This window comes from Leptonotus elevatus, chromosome 15 (genome assembly GCF_054856555.1).
Source record: "Leptonotus elevatus isolate MCC_2025b chromosome 15, RoL_Lele_1.0, whole genome shotgun sequence".
NCBI lineage: Eukaryota > Metazoa > Chordata > Actinopteri > Syngnathiformes > Syngnathidae > Leptonotus > Leptonotus elevatus.
In genome coordinates, this window is record NC_141253.1 from 11,528,824 (window position 1) to 11,545,024 (window position 16,201).

At 40.2% G+C, this 16,201-nt stretch overlaps 1 protein-coding gene across 6 annotated transcripts in view; it reads left to right on the forward strand.

Moving 5' to 3' along the window:
- Nucleotides 1-16,201, forward strand: part of sema4d (sema domain, immunoglobulin domain (Ig), transmembrane domain (TM) and short cytoplasmic domain, (semaphorin) 4D) — a 44,956-nt gene that overhangs the window by 13,696 nt on the left and 15,059 nt on the right. For 4 of the 6 annotated variants that reach the window (XM_086097234.1, XM_086097235.1, XM_086097230.1 and 1 more), the window contains exon 3: nucleotides 15,831-15,964. In XM_086097234.1, coding sequence (XP_085953360.1) covers nucleotides 15,831-15,964 — 134 coding nt within the window. Of the gene's footprint in view, nucleotides 1-5,306; nucleotides 5,366-15,830; nucleotides 15,965-16,201 lie in introns of all 6 variants that reach the window. The other 2 variants (XM_086097232.1, XM_086097233.1) reach the window with 1 other exon arrangement.

A 16,201-nucleotide genomic window follows, 5' to 3' on the forward strand; every position in this document is an offset into this window, starting at 1 on the left:
TTAAAGACAAACATTTATGTTTAAAATAAGAGTAAACAGTATTTCATTCCGGTTCATCTGGAGTTTTTCAATATGAAGTGAAAATTTTAAGATTAAGTGATGATGTTGATGAACTGTGTGCCTCGGATGAAAGGTATCTGAGCAACCAAGAATGATCGAAAAGGAGGGGGAGGGTCCATCTTTTTTTATTGTTTGCCTGTTGTCGTACGATTGTTCAATAGCGAGGAATGATAAATGTTATTCCAAAAGCAAGTGAGGGGAAAAGTTGGGGGAGGTCTCCTCCCCGGCCAAAAGGGAACAAAGCCCCCTTCCTCAACACGAAACTACTTAACATCCATACAAAGGAAAGCAGTAGCTGCTTCTTATTTGCTTTCCAATTCGCAAAACAGGCAACTAAACGTCCCCTTATCTCCTTGAAACAAACATTAGTTTAGTGTGGGATCGGGCCACATTCCTGTTAGATACAAGCATTCCATTCGGTATTCCCAGATACTAACTGGCCGCTCTCCAGAGCTCCTGTCCAACCTCCTAAACAGAGTTGACCTTGCTCATATTTGCCTGTTTTGGCACTTGTATTTTGTGTGCTTTTTACGCATCTACCAGCATTAAAGCTCGGCCTCCAGCGATACAGAAGCTTTTGGGATGAGGAAAGTTTGAAAAGCCAGATTTGCCTCTGTAATCCTCTTCAACACAGCCCCCCTTCTTCCTTTCCTGAGAAGGATTTCGCTAAACAGGAATTTCATGCCCTCTTAGAACAAGTTTTTCCTCTTGTTGTGGATTATTTGGAAAGACGGCTGATTCCCAAATATGAAGGCCTTTTCTCCTCAATTTAAAACGGTTTACAGGTGTCTCAATAATGTGTGCGACATGCTTTTATGCTAATACCCCATGAATTACAGCACACTTTTGCACTTTTTTCTGTCTCGTGCAAGTGAGCCAATGCGCACCTTGACACACTCTACTAATGGTTTCCTACTCAGTCCTGGATATTCTTTGTCTTGCTTTTGACCAAAACCTGTTCGTTCCTATCCGAACCTTGTCATTTTGTTTCCCTCCCCCAAATGCAGTGATCCCAGTTGATGGCACTGTCAGGGAGCGTGATTGTGTATAGATAGAGGGGGTGGATTGCAGAAAGGATAATGTGTGAAAATTTAGAGACACGGGGGTGGTGGTGACGTTTTCCTGGAAGGAACCACCATTGCAGTCCTCTGTATACCCATGGGCTTTGTTTTCTGCATGAGTCAAGATCCTCCATGTTGTTGTTTTGGTTGGTGTTTTTTTTCTTTATTTTCTTTTTTTTTAAGAAAAAACAGTAATGCAACTACCCTCTGAGTGCATTTCATTCAGCAACCTTAGATTAAAAAATTAATAAAAATCTTGCTTAAGAGTAATTGTTTCAGGTTTAGGGTTAGGGTTGCAAGTTCTTCCACTGTACTGCTATTTGTTCGCAAGTAATGTGATCTATAAAACTCCATAAATAAATACCACATTTTATTAATTGGAAATTGATATGGCTGAAGCCATACGAGTTGGCAGTTGATGTCTTGGTTGGAGCTGTGGTTAGTTTCAGACGCTCAATACTAATCTGTTGTGGTTTGCAATCTCGGTGGTCGAGACAGTTGAGTCTACAGGAAGATCAGAAGTTATTTCACCACAAAACACCTGCCTTTAACGAATTCTGATCTTTTTAAAGGCGCTTTATAATACTATAAATTCAGGTTAGGTGCAGCAGAGTGATGAATCAATGTCAGTAATCAATTTAAAAGATAGAATCAGTTAATTGATTGGCCCGTAGAGGGTCTCCTAAGAATCTTTTCAGTTGGACCACGGTACACACACAAGACGTTTGGCTGTGGCATGACAGAGTTAAGTTATTAAGAGTTTCGCATTATATGGGGAGTTATTAAACTTAGATACCATTCTGTGCCTACACACCCAATTGTGAAAAATCAAATGTGCAAATACTTATCGCCCATTGTACAGCCATCCATTCTCAGTACCACTTATCCTCACTGGGGGAGAACATGTCAAATCCACATATGAAGGTCGGAGTCTGGATTTTAACAACAGTCAAAATTAATGTATAGAATTCTGTATCTATCCATGTAATTCAAAATTGGGTGCACAGGCTGCACACATTCATTTTTGAAGGCCCTGGAAATGGTTACTTCATGGTGAATTGGTTGATTTCTGGTCTTTTCATGTTTTATGGCTATTTATCAAATTTGGCTGCCACGGTCCGCCTACGTGCAATGTCAAAACCCAAAATGTTTTGCAATTATTCTTCAGTCATCTATCTAGTATAAGGTGGTTCGAATTTGCCAAATTGATTTCGCCATTGAAAACATGGCTTCTCAAAACACTTTTTGAGGTACAACCAAGCCAGTTTTGCCTAGTTTGAGTTGAAGAAACAAAGACATCTCAAGGTTCCTGATTAAAATGGAGTGGCTTGAGGTCGTGACTGTTTTTTGACTGGGAAAATCATTGTCCCGAGTGGGAAGTCTGGTGTCAAACTGCTGTGACCTTAGTTCGTCATCTGTCATTATGTTTCCTAGTCACTGAGTTTCTGGAGTAGGAACCATTTGATAAATTAGTTTTGAGTCTGAAGAGACCTCATTCAAGTCCACGCCTGTAACATCCCCACTTCCTCTCGGTGCCCTCTCGAGACCTCGATGTCACCAAAGAGCTCACACTCGGACCAAGATATAGACGTGAAGGCGTGGCATCCTCCGAATCACACAGGAAAAAGCTTTGCATCAGCTGTCAGCGGGTTTTGTGGGAGCTGAGCGGGTGGGTAACAGTCTGAGTGCTTCCTAACCATGTCGAAGGGGTTGTAGCCTTTGACCCGAAGCTCATCAATCTCTCACCAATGTCATCATCTCGCCCGTCTCAATCGAAGCTGTCAGAGTAGAGCAGGAGGCAGGGGTTTGTTGTATGGTTTGTTTGTGCTCACTTGCATCTGTGTTTGGATTCTTTGTGTGGGGATCAACAATGGTGTGTAGTCTGGAGTGCACACTAAAGGACGGCGTGGGATATCTTGTGACCTTGAGCTCACGTTATATGTTTTCATATAGGAATATATCATCCGATTGCTGGTATGTTACTTACCCTAATTGAATTTGAGATACAATGGAAAGTTTGATAATTGATTATTTTTGAAAAATATTCGATTCAGCAAGTGAACGTGTTCTGAATTCTTATTAAGGTGCCATTGTTGTATAATGCAGAATAATACCTCTTGGATGAATTGGCTTGAACTTTTTGTAACTATTTTTGATACCGTTTCATTTTCATAATCATAAAAACATTTTGTATTTCTGAAGTTACTGAAATAGTTTGCAATCTAACACGTCAACAGCACCTTGCAGCCAAGTAATGCACTCAATTTTCAATTGCTTCAAGACTCAAATCCTCATTAACTTTCCACAATTGGGAATATTCATGGCAATAAATGAATCAATTATGCCCTCTCTACATTTGTACTGTTTTGCACTACTGTTGTCCGCACTTACCATAAATCCCATTATTTGAACTCCATTGCATAAACATTTCAAAACAGTAGCCTCTACCAAAGCACACAACCCAAGTATTTTAGATTAGCCTATTGTTAAGTATGGAGTCCTTTCATAAATGAGTTCCCTGCGCAGTATTGATCTTACACTGTATGGTGGTGATGTCTTTAACAATGTTTAGCATTCCAGTAAAATGAGATTTGATCACACCACAATGTTGCTTATTGATGCATTACTCCATAATAGTTTTCATTTTCTTTTAAACTCCAGTTTCATTTGCTATAAATAGGAGGATACTGATATTGTTTGATATTTATGCACACATCCTAACAAAGCTACATGTTTTTTTTTTCCTATGACCTAAATTTGTTGTATTTGTTAATGTGTTTACCAACCAAATTTTGTTTTTCTAATTCCGAGATTAATAATACAACAGTGGAAATGGAGCCAGAGCTGCAAACAGAACAGTGAAAAGGGCAAATATTTAATCTGTTGTTGGCCTGTGGGAATAAAAGCTGGTGAGAAGGAGAAGGAATTCAACGCTGTTGTGATGGTTTTCTTCTGGCTCAGGGAAGCGGTCTGATGGAACAGACTGTAAAGAGTCATGAATGGAGGCCCAACTATCCGTCACAATGTTTCTGTGTCTCCTTATCTACAGTCAACAACATAATAGAATTCTCCAGCTCACTCTTCTGGCGTGGCTTGATGCTGATAAAAAGTACAATTCTGGAAATCATGCTCTGTGAGACCCAATAAACATCTTTTGAACCTCAATTTGGAAGTCAACCAATACTGTTTCTGATATAGGCGTGATGGGTTTAGTGGTAGGTTAGTTTAGCAGATGCTTAGGTTTTATATCTTAATGTTTTATAATCAATTGTCCTTCAAAATAATACTTTGAGTTTGAGGTTTAAAAAAAAATAGCATATTCTGGATCTGTGCCACCAATGCTGTTAAATGCATTTTTGTCACGGGCGACATCATAGTAAGGATTTTGCTCAAGAGGTCCATTATGACTGTCAAACAATGGAAATGTATGGTCGACTCGTATTAAAATACTATTAATATGCTATTATTCACTTTCTTTTAAAAGGAATACTCAAGCTACAATTTTAGTATTCTAGTAAGAAACATGAAGTTGACATACACGATTGGCTTTTGCTGGCCACATTAATTGATGTGGTGGGCCTGATCTGGTCCCCAGGCCTTGAGTTTGACACTCATGTGCTACACTATTTGACAAGTGTAATTTGCCGTCTTGTTGATTAGATGCTGCCTCCACAAGTGAAAATACAATCACTTTACTGCTGGTAGTAGCAACTAGCATTGTCTGTCGCAAGCGCTTAGCCCTGCCCCCGGCTGCCATGGCAATGAAAGCACTACTCGCTATTAGCCCCAAAGTAGAGGGGGACGGTATGAGCAGTAATCCATTCACCCCCAGAATGATTTCCACCAGGGTGTTAAAAGTGAAGTGTGCTGTTATTCTTTATCCTTTGTATATTTTGACAATAGCGTGTTATTAAGACACAGAGGAACTGTATTAAATTGTGAAAAAAGGTATAACATCTCTCTTGTTAATCATTTTGGCTGTAAAACTTTTAACCTTGGAGTCAATTTACTGGGGACTGACTGAAGTTCTTGTCAATAGGTGTTCAAAATATTTTGGATTGTGTTCATTTCATGGGTGACTGTGATATTGTGATAATTCATGTTTGGCATTGGACTTCAAGGCACACACACAAATCCTTCATAACTGTCCTGTTTGATCTCCCTCTTCTCGCCCTCTCCGCCTAGCTTGAGGATTTTATAATTCTCCCCAGAGGAAGAGCGTCACACCTTGTAAGGAGCCACAGGTCAGAAATGTTACTCATCACTCCCTGTTTTTTTGCTGTGCTGTGCAGACCATGACTGAGCTGTTCGTGCGCTTGCACGCTCCAACATGAATAATGCATGCTTGCCCGACCATCCCCCGCCGGACCACCCTTTGCTCCTCCCCTGCTCCTGTAATCACCTTGGGGCGTTGCTCTCCTTTTTCATTTTTGCTCCCTTTTGCATGACCACACCTGGCCACTTTGATGTCGTCCCGCTTTTTCTTTTGGTGCTTTTTGATTGGTTGTCATCTGATCCTCAATTCCTCTTGGAAACGAGATGATGGATGGTTTTGCGCAAAGCTGCCTGCTTTTGTGAATGTCACATTATACTTTGCTCTGTCACTCTTCCCTGTCTTTTAACCATTTGCCAAAGCCTTCCCTGAGAGGAGACTAAGCATGATTGAACTTCTGCAGTTTGCTGAACTCACTCAAGATTGAAAATTGAAATTGAAAACCCTTTGCTGAAAGAAATGTTAAGGTGACCATGTCATTTTAGACCTAGATCAGAGACAGAATTGCACTTGAACGTAAAGCCCTTTTTACCTTATCGTTAAAAGGCGCAATTATCCTACTCGTGTCCTGTATCAATATTCTGTATAAATGACACTGGCATGGAACATTGTGGATTAAGTTAATCTGGCAACTATTCCACCTACTGAGGTAATATCAGAAGTTAAATAGCGGTTGTGTAAAAACTCTTTTCCACTTACAGTGTAAAAATAATACATTTCCATCTTTTTTAAAGTGTTCCTGTTCAGAAAAATGACAACATGGAATGAAGTGGTATTTGACAATCTGGCCATTTTCTGCCCATGGACAGACACGGCATTACACCAATACTAGCGGGTGCTATAGCTCATTTAGAAATCTGTGTAGCCTGGTTTATCTCCTATTTATGTAACTTTTAAAACATTAAGAAGTTCACAAGTAGCCATTTTGTTCCAATGAAATCACGTTTGTGCTGCACCTGTACTTAAAATACTTAAAATAAAATTGTGCCACACTTTGATTGTGAAGCTAACTTGCATAGTGGATCCAGAAGTCATACTAATCTTTACCAATCACGTTTGCACGCCTCATCTAGATGCTACTTATTTGCATTCACTTTTTAATAAATCCAATACAAGAAATGTAATCTAAATACCTTGCTCATAACTGAATGTTTAGGAGACGGTGCAAACTAAGAGTTGCCCAGGTTGCCAAGCAACACAATGCACATATGAAGCATCAAAAAAAAAAAAAATTATAATTAATCCACCAAATATAATGTGTTTGTTTGGTCGTCATTGTAATGTAGGAACATATACAGCCGTTGGGAAGTCGGTGGGCATATATGGGTCAGGTGTGAGAATCTGCGCAGCTAGTAAAGTGTGCATTAGTGGGCCTTTTCTGACTTGAGCACACAATGAAAATTTGGCCCCCATTACTCCTTTGGTTCCTCTCCCTAATTCACCTACCTTACCTTTTTGGTGTTCCAAATCCCTTCAGCTGTTTCCGTAACGATCAACAGATCATGAGAATCCCTCTGCCGTGCTCTTCTATGTGTTGTTTGTCCCTTACTGTGCTCTGTGAAGGTTCCCCCCTTAAACTGTTTGTTTGCCAAATTTGGCAGGACACCGTCTTGCTACTGTGGCGGCCTTTGTGGGTGATGCCGTGAGTTTTCACACACAACTCCAAAGGGAAGTACTTGTCCATGCCGGGACAGAATTTACCACCGTGAAATTGGTGCCCGCTAAAGACTGTTGAGAGAACGAAGAGGGAGGGAAATGACTGCCAACTGGAAGCAGAGAGGATGAGATGTGGGATCATGTTAAGGGATGTTTGCTACTCCTTCAAGTGACTGGTGGTAGAGTTGATTTGAAGGATTAATTGTGCACTACAACAGGGGCGTAAACGGACCGTGAGAGCGTTTGATCCAGCTTGTTTTGAAATTGTAAAAACAAATGGATTAATTACAAGCTAAACTAAACGTTAAATGTAAGAGGGATGAATCCCTTCTCCTGTAATGTTACAACTTTATTCTCATAAGTGACTTCTTTTTTGTTGTAAACACGACTTAATATTATGACTTTATATGTAGTATTCAGATTTTCTTTACTTTATTCTCGTAAGACTTCGTCTTTGTCCCCTTCTCCAATTTTAACACAATCGAGCAGGATTGAATACGTTTTCATTTAACATTCTTTTTTATTATTCTTGTGAATTATTATTATTATTATTATTATTTTTAAACACTACTTCATTGAATCTCTGTCATTACTTTTTCCCATGCAATCCTCAAAACAGAACGTCAGAGGAGCTGTTATGAAAAGCCCCCCAAACCATTAACCCGCAATTTCGTAAATACTGAATAAAACACTCGTTTGATCAGTGCATACTTACGTATTACCCTTGGAGGACTTTATAAAAACACAAATGGATCCTGCCCCACATTGAGTGAAGTCACCTGCCCTGGACTGCTTAGAAAACCAAACACACAGATTGGACTACCAGTCACACACTTGAGACCGCAAGGCTTTAAACCTAGGCTTTCACGGCTTCCCAAAATAGGCTGGCGTAATGTGTCCCGGAGGCCTGGGTGCCATTATAGTGGCCCCAAGTAAAACGACATTCAGTGAATGACTTGTCTGTGAATGGCGGTTTTCTTGTGGCATGGTTGAATTTCCTCCTTTCATTACATGCACACACACACACACACACACACACACACACACCCAGCGTAGGTGCATTTATTTCATTTGTTAAAAGAAAACTTTATTATACAGTTGAAAGCATCTGAAGCACGTAAAAATTGGAGTTTGACCCGAACTTTTCAGTGTACTGCGACATAAATTTGGACACGTTCATTGTTTTTTGTTTAAATTTAGCATTAGCCATCTAGTGTTTGTAAAATATTATGGTTGTCAGGGCATTGCACATTCACACAGTTGTTGCGGCGCCACCAATTCACATAATTAGATGCATCGTGACTTTTGACAGAACTAGCTAAAGCAGGCATTGGGTCAGAGGTTGAGCGTTTATGGTACATTGTGCTTTTACTCTTGGCTCAAATGGATATTTGGACTCTAACTTGGATCTTCTTTGACTGGCGCATTTGTGTCCATTCATTTGTGCTGTTTGACAAGAATCAGCAGTGAGTGATGATGTGGACTGCTAATGTTAGCATCTCCGCTAGCTTGTTTTACCCACTTTGCTGATGCTAATCAAAACTCAAGCTTTCCCTTTCACTTAGAGCAATGACTACTTAGGAACTTTCTGTTCTGAGAAAGGGAGGCAACACTGCATGGAAATCCTCGCCACGCACATCATTCGCCCATATGTTCACTCTCAGTTTTTCAGATCCTCCTTGACCATGTGACTAAAGGAAGGGTGTGTTGTTGTTGTTGTTTTTTTAAAGCTCACCATCGGCATACTAAATATACCCTTTGCAGGACCTGACCCCTCATTTGCCTTTGCTGTGGCCACTTTAGGTTGACATGCTAGCTTCGCCGTGGCCCTACAGCTAGTAATTATATAGGAGGGCTTCCATTTTACATCTTCTGTATAGTGTTTCTTTCACACAAGATCTTATCCGTTTTAGGTCAGTCATTGATCGTTTGGCCACACTTTTTAATATAACCAGGAATAGTTTGTTTTCGGTTCTCTTGTGTTCTCTTGATCCTTGAGGAAAGGCACGGATTGTAGGAATGTACCTCGAAGGTTGAACACAATATGTTCCGCGATGCTGGTTAAACAAACCAAAGCAGAGTCTGGCAATGTTTTAAGTAACGCCAAGGGTTTAGCAGACGTTAACCACCCGCCTAACTTTTGATCCCAAGTAATAAAGAAGTCAAAAGTCTGAAAAGCTTAATATTGTCTCATGTTTGATGGCGAGCTATCATGGTGCTTTTCTAGTCAACCCTAATGAGAAGCTATCATTGCAGTCTTCGCTCAGTGCTGCTCAAATATGCAGCCATCCATTTTCTATTATGCAAGTTCCTCATCAAGGTCGCAGAGGAGCTGGAGCTTTTTCCAAATTATTTAGGGCGAGTGGTGAGGTACACACTTGACTGGTCGCCAGCTAGTGGCCGCACACATATAAACGAACCATTCACAACAATGGACAAATTAGAGGCTTCAATTAACATAACATGGATGTCTTTGGAATGTATGAGGAAACCAGAGTACCCAGAGACTTTGGGTGAGAGACGGGTGTACTCACATTAACACATATGTACAATTTAGACTCTTAAATTAACTGAATGTGTCTCTTTTTGGAATGTGGCAGAAAGCTGGCATGAACACAAACCACAGGAAGGATGGAGCCGAAATTCAAAACTCAGAACCTCACAACTGTGAGGCAGATGTGCTAACCACTAGTTCACTTAGTCAGGAACAGCGCTGTTACCACATAAAAAGTGTCCCATAATGCCAAAAAGCAGAACAAACGCTAAGTTAATCGTTCATACTAGTTAAAATGAGGTTTAGTGAGATGAAATGACAGTCCAAAATTTGTCTGACATTTAAGGCATATTTTACAAGCTTAAAGGCATACAACTGTATCTAATCATGTAATCATCCAACCATCCATCTGTCATCTGGTGAGGTTTGAGTGGATAATGCATCCAGACTGCTGTGTCATCTCTCAACGTCTGGCAAACCACCGGAGGTCACGTCGGTGCATTTAGGAGATCTTTTTACGAGCTGCAGATAAATGGCACTGTTCCAAAAGTAATTAAGACGAGGCAGCCTTTCAAACGCCCAAAAAAAACCCCACACTTATCCACCTGTAGCTACTATGCTGGAATGGGCCAAAAGTTTCAGTGAGCGTACGAATGAATGATTGCCAGCTGGAGTAGTAATGCTTGGTTAATTAAGCCTAGACGCTGAGATTGTTAAAGCCTCGGCTGGACTGACAGAATCAGTTCATCATGCTGTGGGGAACCGAAAAGCCGCCTGCATTTGTTTTAATGCTCTTGGTCTGTGTGGTCACCGCCCCCCACCCCTTAGTTTACAGTATCACGTCCACTAACGTATTCGTAGCCAAATTTGCATGTAATCCCTAAATCTGTCCCCTCCTTAGCATTTCATTTCAAGTGATTGCCGTCATTCTCGTTATCATTTACTGCACAGTTCTCGCCCTAACCTGTGGAAGCCCCGCTTCTGGTTCACATGGTGACTTTAGGGAGCTGGACGGGTATAATCCAAGTAGTCCTCGTAAATGTTGGGATTGCACTGTGCCTCAGATGAAGGGACAAAATCCATATGTGATTCACCGCTTGATCTTTCAAATCCTGCTCAAAAAAAATTTGGGATTGGAGATTGATAATCCAGCTTGTTTCGTCAAAGTACATAAAATAATATTAACTGAGACAGGTTTAGCCATGTGTGTGAATAGGGGGAGGGGGGGGTAGTTTATATTTAATGTAAACATTTTACTAACTTCCTATTAAACGCCTTAAACGTGATTCGGATCGTACTTGTTTTACCCACTCAACTGATCTTGAGAGCTGTAATATTTAGTTTATGTACATGTAAAATAAATTCTTTGCTTGAACAATAGTTTGCAACAAGAAAATAAATCAAATCAAATTTTTGAAACAAACATCCCGAAATGAGTCTAATTAAAGTATTTAAACACTTTTTTTCATAAATCAATGTAAAAATATATTCAAATACTATTTAAACACAAATCCAGTGGCTAAGGGTGTTTTTTTCCCCCCTAGTTTAGAAAATCATTTATTTTTTATTGACCGATTAATCTTTTTTTTTGGTGGGGGGGGGGGGTCACTCTAAAGTAGGTATGAATGGGTCATGGTATTTTAATCTCCTGTTTTCTTAAAATAATATTTACAAATCATTTGTCTGTTTTCACTTAATTCGTATACGTACAGACACGTTCTATTTTAAATGTTTTAAGTGTCCCAATGACGTATTTATACGTTGGTGGTTTTTTTTAAATGCAGGGTTGGCAAACTGCGGTCCTCGAGGGCCGGAGGTTATAGAGGTTTCCCTACTCAAACTGCAGCTGATTCCAATTAACAGTATCGTTTTCAGGCATATGCAGAGCTTGCTGATGAGCTGATGATGAATCAGCTGTGTTGAAGAAATATCCAAGACCTGCAGGATTCCGGCCCTCGAGGACTGGATCTAGCCATCCCTGTGCTAGAGCATACGGCTTTGATGCAGCCTCTCAACTGCAGAGACCGGTTGAAGAAATGGTAGTTATTACAGAAACGGCTAGCAGGTGGCAGCAGAGCAAAAGAGATCAATCAGGACCATGTTGAAAAAAAGCTCATTTACCCACAGTTCTAAACAGATTTGTGAATAATGCTGAAACTTGGCTATATTCTAATGCTAATTGCTGCAAAACCATAAACGGATAGAAATATTTTCCCTGATGAAAGAAGAGACTCTAATCTTTCTTTTGGTAGGCTCCATGTTTATATATATATATATATATATATATTTATTTATATATATATATTATATATTTATATATGTTTATAGAACACAATATTCTGTGGGCCTCGCAAAATCAGTCAAAATACAGTAAAACAGCCGGGAGCGAAGGGGGCTGCTTCAGTAAACATGGCTGGGAGTGAATGAGTTAATTGTGTTACGACACACTAAAAAACACTATTTTTGCGACCCTAAGAACCCTCCTGTCTTTGCGAGAAGAAAATGATTTGCAGTCTGTTGGCATGAGGAAAAATAAGAAGCTGTTCATCTCTCTTGCATTGATGTTGATGCATTGATGTGTAAGCCAGTGAGAGCTCGAGAGGTTGGCAGCTAGTGAATGACCAATTCTGTAGCATCCGCCTTCGCTGCTCTGCTCTCCGGATGCCCAGAGTCTTGTCTGCAGTGCATTTGAAATGTGGGAAGACACCATCTTGTATTGAGGGATGGCATGTTTGTTACGGCGGCATCAAAATATTTTGAACCACTGCCAGGCATGACGTCATCTAAGATGATTCCAAATCTCACAAAACGTTTGCTTATGTTGTGAGATTTCAGCCTGGTAAACTGTGGTCAGCTTGGTGATTAAGTTCTTGCTCTTGCATCATCATTTGGTACCATCAACCAGCCATCTTACTTGTCTTTTCTGCACTTTTTTACAGGAATGCGCAATCCTCAAGACACTGGTTCCCTAATGAATAAATGTTGCCCAACCTAATTCTATTTAAATTTGACATTCCTTTGGATCTTATTGTGGCCTACAGTTGTAAAGACTTCTTGGGAAACACTGTACAGAATTCCAAATCGCGCAGCCAAGGTTTTTGTGTAAACAGATAGTAAAATGTTCCTTACTCGACCCTCTCTGCTCCAAGTGGGCATCCAGCCAACATCATTGCTCAGTCAATAGCGCTGTATTGGGAACCCCACGGCCCTGAGCAGGTGTCCGCCTCCTTGTGAAGCCCAAGTTGCCTAAAAGGCAACACAAAGGGCTCAAAGAAGCATGCCAGCATGGTAACCATCTTGAATATCCAGGCCCGGTATGGCAGCTCCTCTAAATCTGTCAGCGGGCGGAGGGTGGCTGCCAGTTTTGCTCTTTCTGCTACTGTAACCCACCAAGCCCTCCAAATGGGCTTTTAAAGCTTTTGCTAAGCCTTGACCTAAATGGGGCGCATGAACAGTGCTAGCTAGGATTGGTTCACAGACACAAGTTATGATTTAGACTTTTGTCTTTGTTTTCTCACTTTCTTTTTTTAAGACTGAAATTTTTTACAGGATTATTACTTCTGCAATCTGTGAACTCGCTGCTAAACCAAACTAGCTTGGCAAGACTGCGACTGTGTCCTCTCCTACCTCTCTGTTCATTGTTTGCTACTCTGGAGTGTTGATGTAGAAGGGATGGAGGTGGGGGTTGGCTGGCGGCGGAGTGAGTGCAGGCCATCTTCAGTAAACAATTGGTCCTTGTGCACTTGGAGCAACACCCCTTTAACCCCCCCTCCGATTACAGAATTTGTGCCTGAAACTGAAACTGGTCGGTGATCCCAATGTTTGGGAGGTCAAAACACCTTAGGCAATTTGTGCTCATTTACTAGAGAATCAATAATCAATTAACAACCCCCACCCACACCATTTTTCCAACAGAAATGATTGATTGTTTATATACCCTCCTGTCATCAATACCCTAGTTATTAACAGTAATGACTAACCTATATTTAGAATTAGCCTTCATGGTCCTTTTGGGTTACAACAGGCAATGGGGTCATTCGTACTCGATTGTTCTAATACCAGAAGACCAACGCAACAAACGTACTGTAGACAAAATAATGGCAAAGTCTTCCTTTTTATCCAAAAAATAGTTTTTATATAACAAACAAACTGCTTTAGTCCAATTTCACTTTTCAGTTAAAAACAGACCCAAGTTTTTGCTAACATTTGCAAACAAACAGCTGACGTCATTAAAAAAAAAAAAAGAATTTCAGTGAAACACTGCTTTGCTGTGTTGAAAATGCAAACATTTGTCTGTAAGCAAGCAACCAAAACCACATTGTTTTGCATTAACGTAAACATTTTGTGTAAATAGAAACGGGAGGGGGGGGGGGGGACTTGGTCCTTCTCAGCTACAATAGACAATGGATTATTTGTTGTGGGTTGTTCCAATACCAGGGAAGCCTAATACGTTTTCTATTATCAAATTTAAAATAAGACAAACTACCAAAAATGAGACCGTTTTAAATGAAAGTGGATATGCTTTGGTTCTTTGTTTTTATATAAAAACATTTTAGAGAATGAAAATGCAAATGTGTCACAAAGTTGAACGTTTTTTTGATAACAATGATGTTAATATTTCATTGTGTTTAAACTCATTTTTAAAACGGAACCTGGAAACACAAATATGTGTCTGTAGAGAAATGGGCAAATGTCAATTGTTTATATCCATTTTAAGTTGAACAGTCTGATCTTGTTTTCATGAAAGTTTTGTATCCTGGGAGCAGATCCCACAATAGCATTACCATTTAGATATAAACTGTGAAAATGTTTACCCATCAAAAAGGAGTTTTACAACATATATAATAATAATGCATCAGATTTATATAGCACTTTTCTAGACACTCAAAGACACTTTACAATGGAATGGGTACATTATTCATGCACTCACACGTTCACGCTGGTGGCGGTACGCCAGTTTGTGCCCAAGGACACGACACATGACTTGGGGAGAGCGGGGATTGAACAGCCGACCTTCTGGTTACTGAACAACCGTCTCTACACACTGAGCCACGGCCACCATGTATGACTATCTTTTGACCTTTTGGGTAGAAATTCAGTCACCAAAAAATGACACCAGTATAATCATGATTGGTAACACAGTACAGCCCTTGTAGCGTTTGTACCACTGTATATTTTCTGCACGGCTATCGTGCCTAACAGTACACATGTATGCGATAAGAAGGTATTGAAGTGGCATTGCCGACCCTTTTAAGTCGTTTTTTGCTGGAGATCACATTGATATCTCAAAATTGGTTTTTACAACGTAATGGCTAAAACCTACCTATCGTATGTGTCCTCTTCTCACAAGCCACCCAATAACCTGTTAGCTGTACCTTTTATGTGACCGACTCACTCGTTTGCTGCAGGTATCTTTTGATGGTGTTGTGGAAAAACAAGAACAACCTGCTTTTGTCCGGATCACCCTCTCTTTGTGAAGAAGTGCACAACCTACCCTCTGTGTGTTTGTCACAATATTAGTGTTTGTTGGTACGATGTCATGTGAAGGCATGGGTGCCAAGGGTTCTGCTAGCCGAGCATGTAACTTCAACACACATAAGTCAAGTTATGCAGCTCTTCCATCACATGATTGACTAAAAGAAAGTGGATGGAATTATGTCAGTTGATCACTTTGAGCGATAAAGTAATTCCAATTTTCGTTAATCTCGCCTCAAGTCATGTCAGACTCTTGTAAAACTTGACCTAAAGATTTCTACATGCAGCCACAACCGTCCATGTGGCACAAGCGAGATTGAGAACAGAGTTAGGGATTCATTTTAATATTTCTACTTAATCTTTTAAGTCGCCCACACCCCCAGATTTTCAGATGGCCTCAAACAACCAACTTGTAACTAACTTGTACTTTACAATATGAACCAAAAGTGGCATCCCTGTTTGATGTAGTGCAGCTGTCCAATAGCCGCAATAATAAACATGTTAAATTAACATCTCTAACAGTTTCAATCAAAACTATTATCTCTAGTCTTTGCCATTTAACAATTACTGTTGCACTGGATTTACTTAAACTCCATGTGACAAGCAGCATGAAGTGACATGAGACTGAATCAGTCATGACACATTTCAGTCGGGAAATGGTTTTGTGTTCTCTTCCCTTTTTTGGTTGACGGTGCGTGAGAAAATAAGCCTGCGAGCACGTCTTCCTCCTCCTTCTTCACCTCGTCTAAATTTTGAAATATGTTTTGGCTTGCGACCACATTTGTCTCACTCTCACCGTTGGGTTTTGCAGAGGAAACTTCACGGTTCCGAAGTTGTCGGAGTCCAACATGGGGTATGGCGTGCTGAGCGTGTTCCTGGGATTGCTCCTGGAGGTGTCCACCAATGGACCCCATGCTGTGCCACGAACCTCCTGGAGACACCAAGGTGAGTCCGCTTGAAACACACGTACAGCATTTTTGTATATTACTAGCAACCAAAACAAAAAAGTGATCCTTTTGGAAAGTCACATCCACGCAAATATTAAGGCCGTACCAAAAAGAGAATAAAAGTATACAATTATAAATTAGTGGAGCACAAAGCCAAGTATAATAACATTAAAACAAAAAAGTTCTCTTTAAAAACAGCTCTTATAATTGTACTACTTTATCGTCATATTTCAAC